Here is a 20,419-nt window from a genome sequence, read left to right on the forward strand (position 1 = left end):
AATCTGGAAATTGGAATGACGAGTGAGGTGATTAAATTTGCAGATGACACTAAACTGTTCAAAGTTGTTGAAGCGCATGCGGATTGTGAAAAAGTGCAGGTGGACCTTAGGAAATTGGAAGACTGGGCATCTAAATGGCAGATGAAATTTAATGTAGACAAATGCAAAGTGATGCACATTGGGAAGAATAACCTGAATCACAGTTATAGGATGCTAGGGTCCACCATGGGGATTAGCGCCCAAGGATCTGGGTATCATCGTAGACAATACGATGAAACCTTCCGCCCAATGTGCGGCAGCAGCCAAAAAAAGCATACAGGATGCTAGGAATTATTCAAGAAGGGATGGTTAACAAGACTAAGAATGTTATAATGCCCCTATATTGTTCCATGGTGTGACTTCATCTGGAGTATTGCATTCAATTCTGGTCTCCTTATCTCAAGAAAGATATAGTTCGGTTTATTCCTTCCAGAGGGGAGACATGGTTTATGAGCCTAAGCTGCAGTTGCTGTATGATTAACACTACTAGGACTACAGGGACCAGATGGGCTACACCTGACCAGAAGAGGGAAGAACGTCCTTGGACACCGACTGGCCCGCCTACTTCACAAGGCTTTAAACTAGGTATGTTGGGGGAGGGTACAAGCACAAACACAAACAACCTATCTGACGAGCTATGTCATCAACATTTCTCTGAAACTGGGGTAAGCAAACACCGCAATTCTGGGCCTTCGTCTGTGATGAGTAAACACATTTCTAAGTATGGGGCGAGTACACACATTTCTAAGTCTAAGGTAGGTTCACACTGTAATTCCGGGTCTAGGGAGGGTACACACATTGCAAGCTGTACTAAAAGAATTAAAGTAGCTCAAACAGTTATTCCCCCACAGAGTACAAACACTTTCGAACCTAGGGCAGGTACACTTTGCAATACTGGGTCTAGGGAAGGTACACAAACTACAAGTAGTACTGAAAAGGTCCACGCAGCTCAATCAGGAACATGGAGGCATAGCAAACATGCTACATGGAGGGCCATGTACGTCAACGCCCATAGTTTGGGCAACAAGATCCTGGAACTTGAGACTGAAATGAGAAACGCTGACCTGGATGTGGTGGCGATATCTGAGACCTGGCTCACCGACTCCCACGGGTGGGACGTGATGATACCAGGATACAACCTCCTTCGCCAAGACAGGAAGGGCAGAATGGGAGGTGGTGTAGCATTATACACTAAGGATGATATTAAAGTCACCAGAATCACAGATATCAGGTACACAGGGGAATCCCTTTGGGTAAATTTGGCCAGGGGGAATGACAAATGCCTGTATCTTGGCATAGTTTACAGACCCCCAAGGCAACAGGATGACATAGATATAGAACTAATCAGTGACATAGAGAATATCACCTTGCGTGGGGATACAGTGTTGTTAGGAGACTTCAACATGCCTGATGTGGATTGGAACACACTTTCCTCTGCATCCAGCAGCAGCATGAGACTATTGAACTCTATGAAGGGAGCTAAACTGAGGCAACTGGTATTGGAGCCAACGAGGGAACAGGCAATACTGGACCTGTTGCTTACCAATGGTGAAAGTGTCACTGAGGTCTCAGTGGGCGACAAGTTGGCCTCCAGCGACCATAATATGATATGGTTCAAGCTCAGGAAGGGTTTCGCCAAAACTAACACATTGACCAGGGTCCTTAGCTTCAAAAACGCCAACTTTGAGGGTATGGGGGATTACATCCATCAAGCACTACAAAACCAAGCAGGAATAGATAACGTAGAGAAACTGTGGTCGACTCTGAAAGCTACCATTCAGGAGGCGACCAATCGCTATATAAAATCAGGGAGTAAACGGCGTAGGAACAATAAGCCACAATGGTTCTCTGCGGAGATCTCGGACCTCATAAAAGAGAAGAAAAAAGCGTTCATCTCCTACAAACATACAGGATCTCAGGACTCTAGAGAAGTCTATTTGACTAGAGCAAGAGCCGTCAAAACAGCAGTTAGAGAGGCCAAAATCTGAATGGAGGAAACTTTAGCAAAGAACATCAAGAAGGGCGATAAATCCTTCTTCAGGTACATTAGCGACAGAAACCGCAGCACAAGCGTGATAGTATGCCTTAAGAAACCAGACGGGACCTATGTAGAAGCAGACTTGGAAAAAGCTGAACTGTTAAACGAATACTTCTGCTCGGTCTTCACCCGCGAGGCGCCAGGTTCCGGCCCTCAACTACAAAAAAAGGATGGCTCAGTAGACCCGTTTAGTAACTTCAAGTTCACAACAAGCAGTGTCTACTGTGAGTTGTCAAAACTCAAGGTTAACAAAGCAATGGGGCCAGACAATCTACACCCCAGGGTGCTCAGGGAGTTAAGGGACGTCCTGGCGGAACCACTATCCGCGCTCTTCAATCTCTCCCTTAGTACAGGTAGAGTCCCGTTGGACTGGAAAACGGCTAACGTCATTCCACTCCACAAAAAAGGTTGCAGGACAGAGGCTGAGAACTACAGACCAGTGAGTCTCACATCAATAGTGAGCAAACTAATGGAAACTCTAATCAAACACCAATTAGATATGATCCTGGATGAGGAGAATCTGCGGGATCCCCATCAGCATGGATTTACCAAGGGGAAATCCTGCCAATCCAACTTGATCAGCTTCTTTGACTGGGTGACGGGGAAGCTCGATGTTGGAGAGTCCTTGGACATTGTATACTTGGACTTCAGCAAAGCATTTGATAGTGTCCCTCACCACAGGTTATTGTGCAAAATGAGTTCTATAGGATTAGGTGACACTTTGACTAAATGGGTTGGGGACTGGCTTGGTGGTAGGCTTCAGAGGGTGGTGGTGAACGGCACCCCCTCCGTAACGACGGCAGTGATCAGCGGAGTGCCGCAGGGCTCGGTCTTGGGCTCGATCATTTTCAATATCTTTATAAGAGACTTGGCTGAGGGGCTTCGCGGTAAAATAACGTTATTCGCCGATGACGCCAAACTGTGTAACATAACAAGCAAGAGCACAACGGACAATATGAAACACGACCTACTCCTATTGGAGCAATGGTCTAGGACCTGGCAACTGAGCTTCAATGCCAAGAAATGCAAAGTCATGCACCTTGGCAGCCAAAATCCATGCGAGACTTATACCCTAAATGGCGAGATCCTAGCAAGGACTGTTGCAGAAAGGGACTTGGGGGTAATCATCAGTGAAGACATGAAGACTGCCAATCAAGTGGAGCGGACTTCATCTAAGGCTAGGCAGATCATAGGATGTATACGTAGGAGTTTCGTCAGCCGCAAGCCTGAAGTCATTATGCCATTGTATAGATCCATGGTGAGGCCTCATCTGGAATACTGCGTACAATTCTGGAGGCCTCATTACCGCAAGGATGTACTGAGGCTTGAGTCAGTCCAGCGAATGGCCACCCGGATGGTCTCGGGACTCAAGGATCTCCCGTACGAGGAACGGCTGGATAAATTACGGCTATACTCACTCGAGGAACGCAGAGAGAGGGGAGACATGATCGAGATGTTCAAATACCTCACGGGCCTTATCGAGGTATTAGAAGATATCTTCTTTTTCAAAGGTCCGACGGCAACAAGAGGACATCCATGGAAAATCAGGGGCGGGAAATTGCATGGCGAAACCAGGAAATACTTTTTCACCGAAAGAGTGGTTGATCGCTGGAATAGACTTCCACTTCAGGTGATCGAGGCAAGCAGCGTGCCTGATTTTAAGAAGAAATGGGATCATCACGTGGGATCTCTGCACAGAGATAAATAGGAGAGGGTCATTGGGGTGGGCAGACTAGATGGGCCGCGGCCCTTATCTGCCGTCTTTTTCTATGTTTCTATATTAAAGAGAAAATACTGTGAAAACCTGAAGTGGCTTCAGCTCCTGAGGACGCCTGTGTGGCGAAACGCAAGATTGTGTTGGGCTGGCTTGAACATTTTGTCAGTTGTCATTCAAGATCTTATCATGAAAGCAGGAGTTTAATCCATGAAGCACTAGTTTGGCAAGGACATTTTAAATAAAACACTGGACAATATGGAACTGATTATCCAGGTTTTCGGGGCAACAAGGGCATTTGCCTAGGTTGTCTGTTGAAATAGGTGTTTGTTATAAGTCAGAGGGTGGTATATTCAATATACTTATAATATTTATGAAAAAAGTAAGGTTGATTAATAAATTATTAATGTTGTGTGCAAATATGTATTAGTTCTTCTCTTCTTCTAAATGTATGTCATGTGGTTAAAGAAAGATATAGTGGCGCTAGAAAAGGTTCAAAGAAGAGCAACCAAGACAGTAAAGGGGATGGAACTCCTCTCGTATGAGGAAAGACTAAAACAGTTAGGGCTCTTCAGCTTGGAAAAGAGACAGCTGAGGGGAGAGATGATTGAAGACTACAAAATCCTGAGTGGAGTAGAACGGGTACAAGTGGATCAATCTTTCACACTGTCAAAAATTACAAAGTCTAGGGCAGTGGTTCCCAACCCTATCCTGGAGGACCACCAGGCCAATCAGGTTTTCAGGGTAGCCCTAATGAATATGCATGGAGCAGATTTGCATTATATGCAAATCTCTTTCATGCATATTCATTAGGGCTAGCCTGAAAACCCAATTGGCCTGGTGGTCCTCCAGGACAGGGTTGGGAACCACTGGTCTAGGGGACACTCAAAGTTACAGGGAAATACTTTTAAAACCAAGAGGAGGAAATATTTTTTCACTCAGAGAATAGTTAAACTCTGGAATGCGTTGCCAGAGGATGTGATAAGAGTGGATAGCGTAGCTAGTTTTAAGGAAGGTTTGGACAAGTTTCTCGAGGAAAAGTCCATAGTCTATTATTGAGAAACAATGGGGGAAGCCACTGCTTGCCCTGGATCGGTAGCATGGAATATTGCTACTCCTTGGGTTTTGGCCAGGTACTAGTGACCTGGATTGGCCACCGTGAGAACGGGCTACTGGGCTTGATGGACCATTGGTCTGACCAAGTAAAGCTATTCTTATGTTCTTATATAACGCAATCGTTCTGGCTGTTTTCTCTTTGACGTTTTGTATATTTTGCTGTTTAATATTGTCTAGCCCTGGATTATATACTTTGCTCTTTCAAGTGGTTTATGTTGTACGCTATATGATGCATTTTGTTTGCCAATAAACAGATTTACAATAAAATTAATTCAGGGGGGAATCCCTGCTCTTGATGGGCAGAGGACCAAAATTGTTCTGGTTTAGAACTTTTGTGGGATTTGCTGCCGAATCGCAGCTCCGCTTTGCTGGGGTTGCACTGGTGTTGCCCCCTCCCCACAGCTCAAACTTAGACTTTATGGACTTCCCCCAGGTGGACTGGGTCCCAGAATCCCCCAAGGGAACAGGGAGGTCTAAAGTAGTAGATGCTGCTCCATGTGTTGCATAAACCAGATTTACTCAAAATTGCTATGTCCAGAGACCCATTACTCCAGCAATAAACTTCTTATCATATATGGTCTCTATGGATTTGTCTTGATATAAAATTTTCTCAATTTCCCAGACTTCAATAGTGCCTACTGCATGAGACAGACTTCCTACATGCAGACCAATGGCTACTAAATCAGTCACACCAGATTTAATAGTGAAAAACTTTTATTTATAAATTAGCATGTAGTAATACTCATCTCAGTCTACACGGTGGGGACAGCACTCCGACATAGCAACTATGTTTCGCCCAAACTGGCCTTTATCAAGGAATATCCCCCTTAAGCCAAACGACTCATGCTCCCCGCGCTAGTTGTTCAGTCAGCTAGGGACACATGGAACACAGATGTTTCTCAGATTGCCACCCGTCTGAAGTATCCTGCCCTGAAGAGTCCATTCTACCTGTTTTTGACCAAAAATGAAGTGTTTGAGGCAGATAAAAGCTTTTTATTTTAAACTGGGAAATCCAAGTTGGTCACCGTAGCAGCGATTTAATGCCAAAAACCAACCGGGAAAGTCACACCAAAAAATTAAAAACCGCGATTTTACGATTTTTCAGGTGCGGGGACCTAGTACTAACCTTGCAACCCCCAGAACATGATTTTGGAGACCCCCAAATCGATCTTTCAGGCTGTCAGTCTGTTTACTCCCTGTGCCATGCTATGTGCTGGGAGCTGACGATGGAAGCTGAAACAGCTTGGAAAATAGACTGCCTATTTCTTCCGACTGCTTCTCAGGCCCAACATGAGGACCGGAGTAGAAAGCTGCACGGGAACGGGTACGATGGGAATCCCGTAGGTTCCCCCTTCGGGTCACGAGGATCCCTTGGGGACGCCCCCTAGGGTCGCAGGGATCTCATGGGGTCACCTCCTAGGGTCGCGGGATTCCTGCCGCAAGGCTCGTCTTCTTTTCCCTACCTGTCCTGCTGCAGCACACAGCCGACCAGAAGTCTTCCATGATGTCAGCGCTGACTTCGGAGGGAGGGCTTAAGCAAAGCCCTCCCTCTCTCCGACGTCAGCGCTGACATCGGGAAGACTTCCGGTCGGATGTGTGCTGCGGCAGGGCAGGTAGGAAAAATTCAAGGCAGTGGCGTACCAAAGGGTGGGCGGTCCGCCCCGGAGCAGCCTTAGGGAGGGGTGCAGAGCCGGCCAGATCCCATTACCTTTGTGGCGCTTTCCCCCGACCGACCGACAACAGGCCTGGTCCGACAAACCTCCCTGCCCTGTAGCCGCGAATCTAAATTACCTTCTTATAGCAGCTGGATTCAGGGCAGGGAGGTTTGTTGGACCGGGCCTGTTCTGTTGTCGGTCGGGCGAGGAAGCGCCACGAAGGTAAGGGGCAGGGAGGAAAGGTGGAGTGGAGAGGAAAAGACGCTTAAGGGAAATGGGTAAAACTGAGGGAGGAGAAGGACGCTGAAAGCACTGGGGAAGACAGAGGGGGGAGAAGGACGCTGGAAGGACATGGGGAAGACGGGGGCGGGGGCGAAGGACTCTGAAAGGACATGGGGAAGACAGAGGGGGAGAAGGATACTGAAAGCACATGGGGAAGACAGAGGGAGGAGAAGGACGCTGAAAGGACATGGGGAAGAGAGTGTGGGGCGAAGACGCTGGCAGGGAAGAAGACAGAGATGCCAGACTATGGGGGGAGCGGAGGGAAGAAGATGGGTGCCAGACCAATTTGGAAGGGGGGAGAAAGGGAGAAGCACAGTAACAGAGCAAATGGAAGACGCAGAGAGAAGAGAGATAGTGGATGGAAGGAATTGAATGAGAACATGAGGAAAGTAGAAATCAGGCAACAAAGGTAGGAAAAAATTTCTATTTCTTTTTTTTGTTTGTTTTTTTGCTTCAGGATAAAGTAGTATATTAGTTGTGTTGATAAAAATTTATAAACATTACAGGCTCTGGTAGAAACCCGTTTACAAATTATGTATTCTTCCCAATTAATATTTCCAAATTAATAAAGTCTCTTTGCTTATTTGTAAATGGGTTTCTACCAGAGCCTTTAATTCAGTAGCATAATTAAATGAAATAACTATTTCTGAAGTTTATAGGGATGGGCGGGGATGGAGGGGATTCCTCACGGGGTGGGTGAGGATGGAGGGATTCCTCACGGGGACGGGAGGGATTCCTCACGGGGACGGGTGGGATTCCTCACGGGGACGGGTGGGGATGGGTGGGACTTTGACGGGGACGGGTGGGATTTCTGTACCCGCGCAACTCTCTAGACTGGAGACCTCGAAAACCTCTGAAGCCCGCACGTGCAAATCGGGGGGGGGGGGGGGGGGACACCACTAAAGGGCCATACAGCCTGCGCTCAAACCCACTAATGGACAAATCTGGGGTGAACTATGCTTCCAAGGGAACAGTCCCTGAGCTCTTGAACTATGAATGCAGACTGTCCAAGTGGGTTCACTGCAAAGCAGCCAACCCCTTGGAAGCAGACTCTCTGCCTCAGAGTCTGTGGTCTCCCGCAGCCAAAGCTGTCCCTCAAGGGGATCCTATGCAGCACGAAAAATAAGCCATACAAATTAGATGAAAAAAGACTGAACTTAAAGAAAAATAATCATGAGCAGAAAAGACAAGCTCCTAGTGTCTCACTTGTAGGAAGACTGAGGAATTGGAGGTCAGTTCAGATTAGAGAGTTGCGCGGGGACAGAAATCAAACCCGTCCACGCCAATCCCCAGTAGAATCAAACTCATCCCCATCCGTCCCCGCTAGGAGTCAAACTTGTCCCCACTGGAATCAAATCCGTCCCCGCCCATCCCTATAAACTTCAAGTAGTTATTTCATTTAATTATGCTACTGAATTAAAGGCTCTGAATTAAAGGCACTAACCCTAACCCTAACCCATTTACAAATAAGCAAAGACACTTTATTAATTTGGAAATAATAATTGGGAAGAATACATACTTTGTAAACAGGTTTCTACCAGAGCCTCTAATACGCTATAATAAAACCCTTAGCGCACATGCGTACTTCAATCTTCGTGATCCCTGCGTCCGTGCCACACATGCGCAGTAGAGGTTTGAGATGCGTGCGGCAGTGGAGCCAGTGGCGGTTTGTAGCGCATGTGACGGTTTCCTCCTGCTAAATCTGTGTACAGCAGTTTCCTCCAGCTGACTAAGTTTGCGTACCACAGCGATTTCCTCGATACAAGGAGCCTGCGTCGGACCCTGCCAGAGCTGCTTTATTTTTACAAGGTAGGTGGGAGAAGGGACCTGGAGCTGAAGAGTTTCAGCGCACGAGAAACAAAGACACACAGACAGGCAGGGGGCAGGGAGAGAGACAGACAGATAGAAAAAAAGAAAGACTGACAGCGGCCAAGGAGAAAGAGACAGACAGCAGCCAAGGAGAGAGAGAGAGAGAGAGAGACAGAAAGAAAGACAAACATACAGCGGCCAAGGAGAGAGAGAGACAGAAAGAAAGACAGACAGACAGCAGCCAAGGAGAGGGAGAGGCAGAAAGAAAGAAAGACAGACAGACAGCAGCCAAGGAGAGAGAGAGAAAGAAAGACAGACAGCGGCCAAGGAGAGAGAGAGACAAAAAGACAGCAGACGTAGGACAAGGAGAGAGAGAGTGAGACAGAAAGAAAAAAAGACACAGACAGACAGTGGCCAAGGAGAGAGAGAGAGACAGAAAGATAGTGGCCAAGGAGAGAGAGAGACAGAAAGACAGACAGACAGTGACCAAGGAGAGAGAGAGAAAGAAAGACAGACAGTGGCCAAGGAGAGAGAGAGAGACAGACAGACAGAAAGACAGACAGATAGCGGCCAAGGAGAGAGAGAGAGAGAGACAGACAGAAAGACAGACAGACAGTGGCCAAGGTGACAGACAGACAGACAGACAGTGGCCAAGGAGAGAGAGAGACAGACAGAAAGACAGACAGACGTAGGACAAGGAGAGAGAGAGAGAGACAGAAAGACAGACAGACAGTGGCCAAGGAGAGAGAGAGAGACAGAAAGACAGACAGACAGTGGCCAAGGTGACAGACAGACAGAAAGACAGACAGTGGCCAAGGAGACAGACAGACAGAAAGACAGACAGACAGTGGCCAAGGAGACAGACAGACAGCGGCCAAGGAGAGAGAGAGACAGAAAGACAGACGGACAGCGGCCAAGGAGAGAGCGAGACAGAAAGAAAGAAAGACAGACAGAGAGGGGCCAAGGAGAGAGAAAGAGCAAGACAGAAAGAAAGACAGACAGACAGCGCCCAAGGAGAGAGAGAGAGAGAGAGAGACAAAAAGAAAGACAGACACAGACAGACAGCGGCCAAGGAGAGACAGAAAGACAGGCAGCGGCCAAGGAGAGAGAGAGAGAGACAGAAAGAAAGAAAGACAGACAGCGGCCAAGGAGAGAGAAAGAGAGAGACAGAAAGAAAGAAAGACAGACAAACAGCGGCCAAGGAGAGAGACACAGAAAGAAAGAAATACAGACAGACAGCGGCCAAGGAGAGAGAGAGAGAGACAGAAAGAAAGAAAGACAGACAGACAGCAGCCAAGGAGAGAGAGAGACAGAAAGAAAGAAAGACAGACAGACAGCAGCCAAGGAGAGATAGAGAGACAGAAAGAAAGAAAGACAGACAGACAGCAGCCAAGGAGAGAGAGAGAGGGACGGACATAAAGAAAGACAGACAAACAGCAGCCAAGGAGAGAGAGAGAGGGACATAAAGAAAGACAGCAGAAAGCGGCCAAGGAGAGAGAGACAGAAAGAAAGAAAGAAAGAAAGAAAGAAAGACAGACAGAAAGCGGCCAAGGAGAGAGAGAGAGAGACAGAAAGAAAGAAAGACAGACAGAGGCCAAGGAGAGAGAGAGTGAGAGACAGAAAGAAAGAAAGAAAGACAGACGGAGACCAAGGAGAGAGACAGAAAGACAGACAGAAAGCGGCCAAGGAGAGACAGAAAGAAAGAAAGACAGACAGACAGCGGCCAAGGAGAGAGAGAGACAGAAAGAAAGAAAGACAGACAGAGGCCAAGGAGAGAGAGAGAGAGACAGAAAGAAAGAAAGACAGACAGAGGCCAAGGAGAGAGAGAGAGAGAGAGAGAGACAGAAAGAAAGAAAGACAGACGGAGACCAAGGAGAGAGAGAGAGAAACAGAAAGACAGACAGAAAGCGGTCAAGGAGAGAGAGAGACAGAAAGAAAGACAGACAGAAAGCGGCCAAGGAGAGAGAGAGAGAAAGAAAGAAAGACAGACAGAAAGTGGCCAAGGAGAGAGAGACAGACAGAAATAAAGAAAGACAGACAGAGGCCAAGGAGAGAGAGAGAGAGAGAGAGAAAGAAAGACAGAGGCCAAGGAGAGAGAGACAGAAAGACAGACAGGCAGAGGCTACGGAGAGAGAGACAGAAAGAAAGAAAGACAGAGAGAGGCCAAGGAGAGAGAGACACAGAAAGAAAGACAGACAACGGCCAAGGAGAGAGAGACAGATAGAAAGACAGACATACAGAAAGAAAGGGGGCAGGGACAGAGAAAGAAAGAAAGACACAGAAAGAAAGATAGAAAGAGGAAGAAAGAAAGAAATACCTAAGTCTACACATCTATTCTAGCACCCGTGGCGGTTTGTGTGTGGGTGTTTCCTCCAGCTGACTAAGGAGCCTGAGGCGGTTTCCCTATCGCTACAAAGAGCCTGCGTCGGACCTTGTAAGAGCAGCTTCAGAAAACAGGAGACTTCTCAGATAAGCCAAAACCTGTGTGCTTGGGGCATGGAACGATTTTGGTTTGGTTTGGGGGAAGGGGGTGTGCTGGGGGAGCAGTGACCAATCTTGCATTGGTTTGTGTGAAGGGGTGTGCTCGGGAGGGGGCCAGGGAGCGATCTTGCTTTGCTTTGGGGGGAGGGTGTGCTTGTTAGGGGGCAAGGAACAATCTTGCTTTGCTAGGGGGAAAGGGGTGTGCTGGAGAGGGAGGCAGGGAGTGATCTTGCATCAGTTTGGGTGAAGCCTGTTTAAAGCCTGGAAATCAACCATACAAAGGATATTAAAGCTCACACGGTAAGTTTTCAGTTGATTTTGTGGCCTGTTAAGTTACATCTATTCTAGCACTCGTTAATTAACGAGCTTAAACACTAGTGTAAATATAAAATATAAATACTCAGCTGATGAGGACCCCCAAGCTGTCAGCTGAGGACTTCCTCTGCAGGTGGAAGGGGTTCCTTTTGCCAAGCTTGGCAGGCAGCAGTAGCGTCCCTGAGTCACAGATGCTGGCACCTCAGTGGCTCATGGATGCTACTGCTGCACTTGGTGGAAAAGAATTCTGGATGTCTCTAAAGGAGGTCCTTTGCTGGCGGTGCTTGGGGATCCCCCACCAGCACACAGCAAGGGTCAGCAAGAACTTCAACACTAGAAATAAAACCAGAAATGCATTTCCTTTTCTTTTGAACACAATACAAAGTCATCTGCTATATACATTTCCCAAAGCTAACATATTTTAGTCTATAAATTCCGGTTTTTTTACCTTTGTTGTCTGGAGGCTTATTTTTCCATCAAGTTGGTCTCAGTTTCTTTTTTCCACTTTCCCCATCTTCTGTAAATTCTTCTGTTGCTGTCCATTGGTTCCTCCTATCATGGTCCAGCATTTATCCCTCTCTCATCCCCCGGACCATGTGCAGCATCTTTCACCCCTGCCCACCAGCCCCATGCCCGACATTTATCCTTCCATCACCCCTCTCCAGCGCCATGCCACATATCTCCCTCCATTCCCTTCACCACTATGGAAAAATTATGTTCTTACCTGTTAATTTTCTTTCTTTTAGATGCAGCAGATGAATCCAGAGACCAATGGGATAGCACACATCTACCAGCAGGCGGAGATAGAGAAACTGATTAACAGGTGGTCCTATTGGCTGGCACGCCTCCTGCATCTCCAGCATCGCTCCTTGCCCAAACATCCGTAACCAGTAATTAGCTTAGCACATAAAAAACTTCTTTCCCTCAACAAAAATTAAAAGACAAAAATACAGAACACAACGATCAATAATAACAGACCACGAAAGTTACAGCGAACCCTATATACAGCGAGACTGAGAAGAAAACAGGAAAGGGAAAAGAGGATTCAAATTAGATCAGACATTCATTTGTGCCCCCCTCCTCCCCCCCTGCAAGAAAACCTACGGGAGGCCAGGGAATGAGCCGGATGAGAGTTGAAAATTCTGGATTGAAAGAAAAGAACTGTCCTGAGAAAACTCCAGAATGGCAGGGCAAGAAAGAAGAGAAGAAGAAGCAAACGGCCAACTTGTACCCTACAGAGTTGAATTCTGAAAACAAGGTCGTGATGGCCAGGAGTGGAAACAACTCCACATAAGCTTCACCCCAATACCCTAAGGGAAAAGTAGGAACTGAATAAAGTGCCCCTTGGAAAAGTATATGTACCTGGCTGACAGAAAGATCAGACACCCAGTCCAAAAGAGAAACCGCAGGGAAGATGCAAACCTACACATAACCACATAGCCGCCCAGTGCACCGTTACAATGGAACTGAACCCACGCATAACAATGCAAACAAGGAAAAATATGGGGGCTGCTTATCATACATCTGGAGAAGACGGTAGCCTCATAAATCTACTGAGTATCCTGTAAAACACAGGACCCTGTAGTGCCCCAGAAACAAACAGAACCTAGTCCAGTCCGCTGAAAAAGGCAAGGTGCCACCAGGCAACCCCATTCTACCACTTAGAGTGCAACCCCAACAGGAAACCTAGCACTCTAGGACAATGAAAAAATGCTATAGCAGTACCCGACACCAGCAGCGCAGCCCCAAGGCGCAAAGAAGAGGAAAAACAGACAAAAGGCAAAAACCTCATCATACGGGGACCCCGGGAGGTAACAGGAGAGATCCGAACCAAGACCCGGGTAGCCCCCTCCCCCCCCCCCCGCCGCTGACCTCCCGCAGCGGCAATATGCCCTTTGCCGACCCAGTGCCTGAAAAAGCCGCAATGGAAGAACCAAGCCCATAATGGTCTCCCTCTTCAGCGCAACTCAGGCAAGTCATGACGGCCCCCGTGTGGGAAAAAGCAGACATGTCCTAACAGTCTCAGGAGCGAGTCTCACCGCCGCGAGAGAGGTAACTGCAGCTGCAACCCACAGACGCAGCTATGACCATAACAGGAAGACCGCGGCAGGCGCAGGATTAAGGCAGGTGCTAAAACAGACTCCAATAACGCTGCGGTGCTCCCGCCAGCGTCGGAGTACAAGCGTGATCCTCCCAGCTCGCGGAAAGGCACTGGCACCACAAACAGCGTCCCTCTTGGCAACGTGAACACAGCCACAGCACACACTGTACAAAGGGCAGCCTCAGCGAACAGGTCGCCTGCCCACACATTAGAAGACGCTTGTGCCCCCTGCGCGCGGAAAAGCACCGATTCATTCGACCGTGCCCAAAATACCAAGCAGGAGCTCTCCAGTGAAACATTCATACATTTCACAATTTTTTCTCCACATACTACAATAATTCCATAGCCTAACAAAGTTTAGCAGTTAAGAAATAATCATGTAGTAGGTGAAGCACGCGACCGCGCAGCTGCAGGTTCCTCAGACTGACAAAACATAATACCAACAACAAATTCTGAAGTCCTAAGACAACTTCAAACCAAAACCCACAGCTCCAACACCACTAGAAAACATAACCGCAGATGCAATGTAAAAAAGGAATACTCACAACCTGGCTGGCAGACGCCGGTAGTCACCGGTGGAGCACCCCTGATAGGGCACAATCAGAAATAGCAAGTGAGGTCTCTGTTGTGGGGTTTTGTTTTGTTTTTCTAAGGGAAAAAAGAAAAACTAGAGACCCAGTTAGACCCTTTATCACTGGAGGGAGGGTGAGGCAGGGACCTGGGGAGGCCCAGGTGTAACCCCTAAAGCCGGCACCGTTCAGCCGGATACCCCTGTCTCACTGAAGAGAAAATCTCAACAGGAGAAATAGCATTGCCAGCTCACTGAAGAGAAACCTCAACAGGAGAAACAGAATGGCAGTCTCACTGAAGAGAAACCTAAACAGGAGAAAATAAAGTTCCAGTCACAGCCAGAATCCAGGAGCTATTCGAATAGCGACCATCACCTGCTGGGAGATAGAGCATACTGGAGATGCAGGAGGCGTGTCAGCCAATAGGACCACCTGTTAATCAGTTTCTCTATCTCCGCCTGCTGGTAGATGTGTGCTATGGTCTCTGGATTCATCTGCTGCTGTTGCTAAGGAAGTCCAACATTCCTCCCTCTTGCATCCCTTTCAATCTGTCCCACTGTTCCCTTTCCACCATATCATTTCTCCCTCTCATCTTTCTCTTCCCTATCATCTGTACCTCACTCCCTCCCTATGACCAAAAATTCTTTCTTCCATTCCCCGTGTACACGACCATCTCTTTCCCTCTCACTGATACCCTCACACCCAATTCTCCCTTTCTATTCCCTCCCCCACCACAACATCTCTTTCCTTCCCTTCCTCCATCCTCTCTCCCAAGTTCATGCCTTCTGTGTACAAAAACACACTCCTTTACCTCCTTCTGTGTCCCACATTTGCCTCCCATGTTCGACCCTTCTGTGTCCCGTGTTTGCCTCTCATGTTCGCGTCCAGATAATAGCAAGGGTTGGAGACAGCTTGAGGTGAGAGGCTCATCTTCTTTTTCTGCCTGCAGCACGCACGAGGAATCTTAGACGAGGACACCTTGCAGGAACTACGGAGCCTCAGGGAGGAGGTAAAGCGCCTGAGAAGCATCAGAGATGACGAGGTCTTCATCGACGATGCCATCCTGGAACTGTCACACATCACAGAGAGAACCCACGACAGGTCCATCCTCGACACGCCTAAACCAGCAGCCCTAAATACAATGACTGGAGTACAGGAGATGGTTGGAGATGCCGGCCCCTGGCAACTGGTAACCTCCTCTACAGGCAAGCGAAGAAAACCCACCTCATTCTCATGTTCTTCTTCTTTTTCTCTCCAACAGGATAGTTCTACATCAACACCACAACTCACTCTCAGGAACAGATTTCAGATCTTACAAGAAGGAACCACCGAGGAAATAGCAGAGGGGGTTCAGGAGGAAGCCCAGATCTCAGCTTCGAATCCAGGGCTCACAGACCGGCCCCCCCGGAAGGAACGTAGAGTGGTAGTCATTGGAGACTCCATACTAAGGGGCACCGAGGGACCAATCTGCAGGCCTAATCCACAATCAAGAGAGGTCTGCTGTCTCCCTGGAGCAAGGATCCAGGATATTACCACCAGCCTTGACAAACTTCTTAAACCTAATGATCATTTTCCCATGTTTCTCATCCATGTAGGCACAAACGACACTGCTAGGAGTAACGCGGAGAATATTCCCAGAGACTTTGGAGCAATGGGAAAGAAATTGAAGCAGATAGGAGCACAGGTGGTATTTTCATCAATTCTTCCAGTAAGGAACAAAGGCAGAGCTAGAGAAGAGCGCATCCAATGGACTAATGAATGGCTACGCGAATGGTGTGCAGAAATGAACTTTGGATTCCTAGACCACGGCGAGACGCTCCAGGGACTACAAGGACCAGACGGACTCCACCTGACCAGAAGAGGTAAGAGCATATTTGGACATCGACTGGCCCGCCTACTCCACAGGGCTTTAAACTAGGTAAGTTGGGGGAGGGTACATACTTATATCCCAGAGCAGTAAGAAACAACCCTGAGGAGGCAAGTCGCACGAATGAGCCTAAGGTAGGTGCCAATGATATCCACGGTAATTCAGGGAGAGTTATGAATAATATTTTAGGAGCCACACTAACTCATAAGGGAATCTCCCCACAGATATGGAGGGCTATGTATGTTAATGCACACAGCTTGGGCAATAAAATCTTAGAATTGGAGACTGAAATAACAAATGCCGATCTTGATGTGATAGCCATATCCGAAACCTGGTTCACGGACTCGCATAGGTGGGATATGGTCATACCAGGCTATAACCTACTTCGTTGCGACAGGGAAGGTAAATTGGGAGGGGGTGTAGCGCTGTACACTAAGGAAAGCATCAAAACTACCAGAATTACAGATGTAAGATACACCGGGAATCCCTTTGGGTTAACCTGGCCAGAGGGAATGAAAAATGCCTATACCTTGGTGTGATATACAGACCACCCAGACAACAGGAAAACAAAGATATGGAATTAATCGAGGACATAGAGAACATCACACTACGCGGTGACACAGTAATGCTAGGAGACTTCAACATGCCAGACGCAGATTGGAACACACTCTCAGCGACTACAGGTAGCAGTAAAAGAATATTAACCTCCATAAAAGGCGCACGTCTCAAGCAAATGGTACTGGAACCCACCAGGGACAAGGCGATTCTAGACCTGGTACTCACCAACGGAGATAGCGTCTCGGACGTCTCAGTAGGCGATACACTGGCCTCCAGCGACCATAATATGGTATGGCTCAACCTTAAGAAAGGCTTCTCTAAGTCAAGCACAGCAACAAGGGTTCTCAACTTTAAAGGCACAGACTTCAACCGCATGAGAGATTTTGTCCATCAGGAGCTATATAAACAAACAAAATCTGAAAATTTAGAGGATATTTGGTTGTCTCTGAAGTCCATCCTACATGAAGCAACAAACCGATACATAAGAACAGTAAGTAAATGCAGGAGAACCAAAAGACCCCAATGGTTCACTAAAGAAATTTCAGACCTAGTTAAAAAGAAAAAAGAGGCATTCATCACCTACAAACATTTAGGAAACCAGGGGGCGAAAGAAGACTATCTAGACGGAGCTAAAGCAGTTAAAAAGAAAGTCAGAGAGGCCAAACTCCAAATGGAGGAAAAACTAGCACGGAATATCAAGAAAGGGGATAAATCTTTCTTTAGCTATATTAGCGACAGGAAAAGAAACAAAGATAGTATAGAACGGCTGAAGCAATCGGATGGTAATTTTGCAGAATCAGATTCTGCCAAGGCAGAACTACTGAACGAATACTTCTGTTCAGTCTTCACCTGCGAATCACCTGGAGCTGGTCCGCAGCTTCAGACGGGAGATACCCAGAAAGACCCGTTTCAAGATTTCGAGTTTACGCCCAGTAACGTCTACAACGAACTATCGAAACTCAAAGTAAACAAAGCCATGGGACCGGACAACCTGCACCCCAGGGTGCTCAGGGAGCTATGTGGAGTCCTGGCCGAACCATTATCTGAGCTTTTCAATCTCTCCCTACGCACAGGAAGAGTCCCCTTGGACTGGAAAACCGCCAACGTAATCCCACTCCACAAAAAGGGCTGCAGGACAGAGATGGCAAACTACAGACCGGTGAGTCTCACGTCTATAGTGTGTAAACTCATGGAAACACTGATCAAATGGAACCTTGACATAATCCTGGACGAAGAAAACTTACGAGACCCCCACCAGCACGGGTTCACCCAGGGTAGATCCTGCCAATCTAATCTGATTAGCTTTTTCGACTGGGTTACTAGACAACTGGATGCAGGAGAGTCACTGGACGTGGTATATTTGGACTTCAGTAAAGCATTTGATAGCGTCCCACACAGAAGGCTATTGAACAAATTGAAATCGATAGGATTAGGAAGCACTCTAACTGCATGGGTTGGAGATTGGCTAAGCGGTAGACTTCAGAGGGTGGTGGTGAACGGTACCCCATCCAAGGCGTCAAGAGTGACCAGTGGGGTGCCGCAGGGCTCGGTTCTGGGCCCAATTCTATTCAATTTATTCATAAGAGATATGACACAAGGACTTAAAGGAAGGGTAGCACTATTCGCTGACGACGCCAAACTTTGCAACATAATAGGCAAAAGCTTATTACCTGATAATATGACACACGATCTACGACTGCTGGAAAGATGGTCAACTACTTGGCAGCTAAGCTTCAATGCTAAAAAATACAAGGTGATGCACCTGGGAAAGAAAAATCCGCACAAAAATTATGTACTGAATGGTGAGACCTTAGTTGAGACCAAGGCAGAACGCGATCTAGGGGTGATTATTAGTGAGGACATGAAGGCTGTCAATCAAGTGGAGAAGGCTTCCTCCAGGGCAAGACAGATGATAGGTTGTATCCGTAGAGGATTTGTCAGCAGGAGACCTGAAGTCATGATGCCGTTGTACAGATCCATGGTGAGGCCTCACTTGGAGTACTGTGTTCAGTTCTGGAGACCACACTACCGTAAGGACATACTGAGGATCGAGTCAGTTCAGCGAATGGCGACCAGGATGGTCCTGGGGCTCAAGGATCTCACGTACGAAGAAAGACTAAAAAAATTGTGGCTGTACTCGCTTGAAGAAAGAAGAGAATGGGGAGACATGATTGAAACGTACAAATACATCACGGGATGTATCGAGTCAGAAGATAATATCTTCTGTCTCATGGGACCCTCAACAACCAGAGGGCATCCGCTGAAAATCAGAGGAGGGAAATTTCATAGCGACTCCAGGAAGTACTTTTTCACCGAGAGAGTGGTGGAGCGTTGGAATGGACTCCCGTTTCTATACTGCAGGTGATTGAGGCCAGCAGCGTGACTGATTTTAAGAAGAAATGGGATACTCATGTGGGATCTCTAAGGGAATGAACTCTGGGGGGAGGCTAATTGCAATGGGCAGACTTGGTGGGCTATAGCCCTTTTCTGCCGTCATTTTCTATGTTTCTATGTTTCCCCCGACGTCAGAGCTGACGTTGAAGGAAGGCTTTGCGTCAGTCACGTGCAGCCTTTTTATTGAATGGACTAACTAATACTTGTTTTGACTAGCTTTCAAAGGCCATGTCCTGACCTTTGCATTTAACTTGTCATGTAATCTTCCTTTTTTGTTTTATATCTATTTAAAGTGGGCCCGCATTACATGGCAACCACACTACTTAATCCAAGAAATAAGCATATTAATTGGAGGCAGTCAGGAACAGTCTTAAATCCAGGCATTAGTTTTTAAGGCGAAAATAAGGGGATTTTTTGCTTCACTTACCGGATTGTGATTTTGCAACTGCAGTAGTGACATAGTTCTGGTTCTGAGGTAGCGACTGTTGAAGAGCTTGTAGATGGGGCAGTGATGGCTGTTTCCCATATTCCAAACCTGTTTTGCTGCTGAATTCCGGTCTGTAGTCTTTTTGATCTCTCACTTCTTTGGGATCCCTATTTACAAGCTACACAAAGTTTAAAAAGACAGACGAAAAGCAATTTTTCAATTATTTTAATAGGGTTAGACTTCTAAAGGGTCCTTTTACTAAGCTGCTGTAAGCTTACTGTAGATAAAAATGCCTTACTGTGGGGTGTTCTGAGGCATCCCACAGTAATTTTGGGATTGGCACATACTACCCACATGCTAAAAAATAAAATTTGAGTTGTTTTTTTTAAATCACTGGGGGTAGGTCTGGGGGGGTAAAGTGAGCATGCTCTGTGCTAACTGGTTAGCACAGCTACATTTGCTACGTGATAACCAATTAGCACGTGGTTAGAATGTGAGTCCTAACTGCCTACAAAATAAGAAAAGGTAGGGCCACTAATACAGTATTACAAAAAATGACTATTTTACCCGAGTGGTAAAAATGGCCTTAGCACGTAGGAATGATCCACGTAAGGAGGTGTTAAGGCTACTTTTTACCACAGCTTGGTAAAAGGGCCCTAAAGGCATTGGTTAAATCAATATCACATCAAAGTTTTCAGAAAGATCTATTCAACCCACTGGTAAATACGCAATCCACCCAGATAAAGTAACTGAGATTTGTACAACTACATTAACACCCCCCCCCCCCTTTTTACAAAACCATAGCGTGCATTTTAGTGCTGGCCCCAGAGGTAACAGCTCCGACCCTCAAAGGAATTCTATGAGCATCTGAGCTGTTACCGCACTATGGTTTTGTAAAAAGGATGGGGGGAGGTATGTTAGGTGGCTGCAATGATTTAGACAAAACTCAAGATAAAATAATTGAACACAGGACTAATATGCAGGACTGTGGCATGATCTATCTATAAAGATAAAATACTGTGGCTTTCATGACAGCAGTTAGCCTTTGAATGAA

At 46.9% G+C, this 20,419-nt stretch overlaps 1 protein-coding gene across 11 annotated transcripts in view; it reads right to left on the reverse strand.

Annotated features, from left to right (window-relative positions):
* Positions 1–20,419, reverse strand: part of EHMT1 (euchromatic histone lysine methyltransferase 1) — a 642,972-nt gene that overhangs the window by 360,923 nt on the left and 261,630 nt on the right. For all 11 annotated transcript variants that reach the window (XM_033961438.1, XM_033961434.1, XM_033961436.1 and 8 more), the window contains one exon: positions 19,366–19,543. In XM_033961438.1, coding sequence (XP_033817329.1) covers positions 19,366–19,543 — 178 coding nt within the window. The remainder of the gene's footprint in view (positions 1–19,365; positions 19,544–20,419) is intronic.

Source organism: Geotrypetes seraphini, chromosome 10 (genome assembly GCF_902459505.1).
Source record: "Geotrypetes seraphini chromosome 10, aGeoSer1.1, whole genome shotgun sequence".
Taxonomy (NCBI): Eukaryota; Metazoa; Chordata; class Amphibia; order Gymnophiona; family Dermophiidae; genus Geotrypetes; species Geotrypetes seraphini.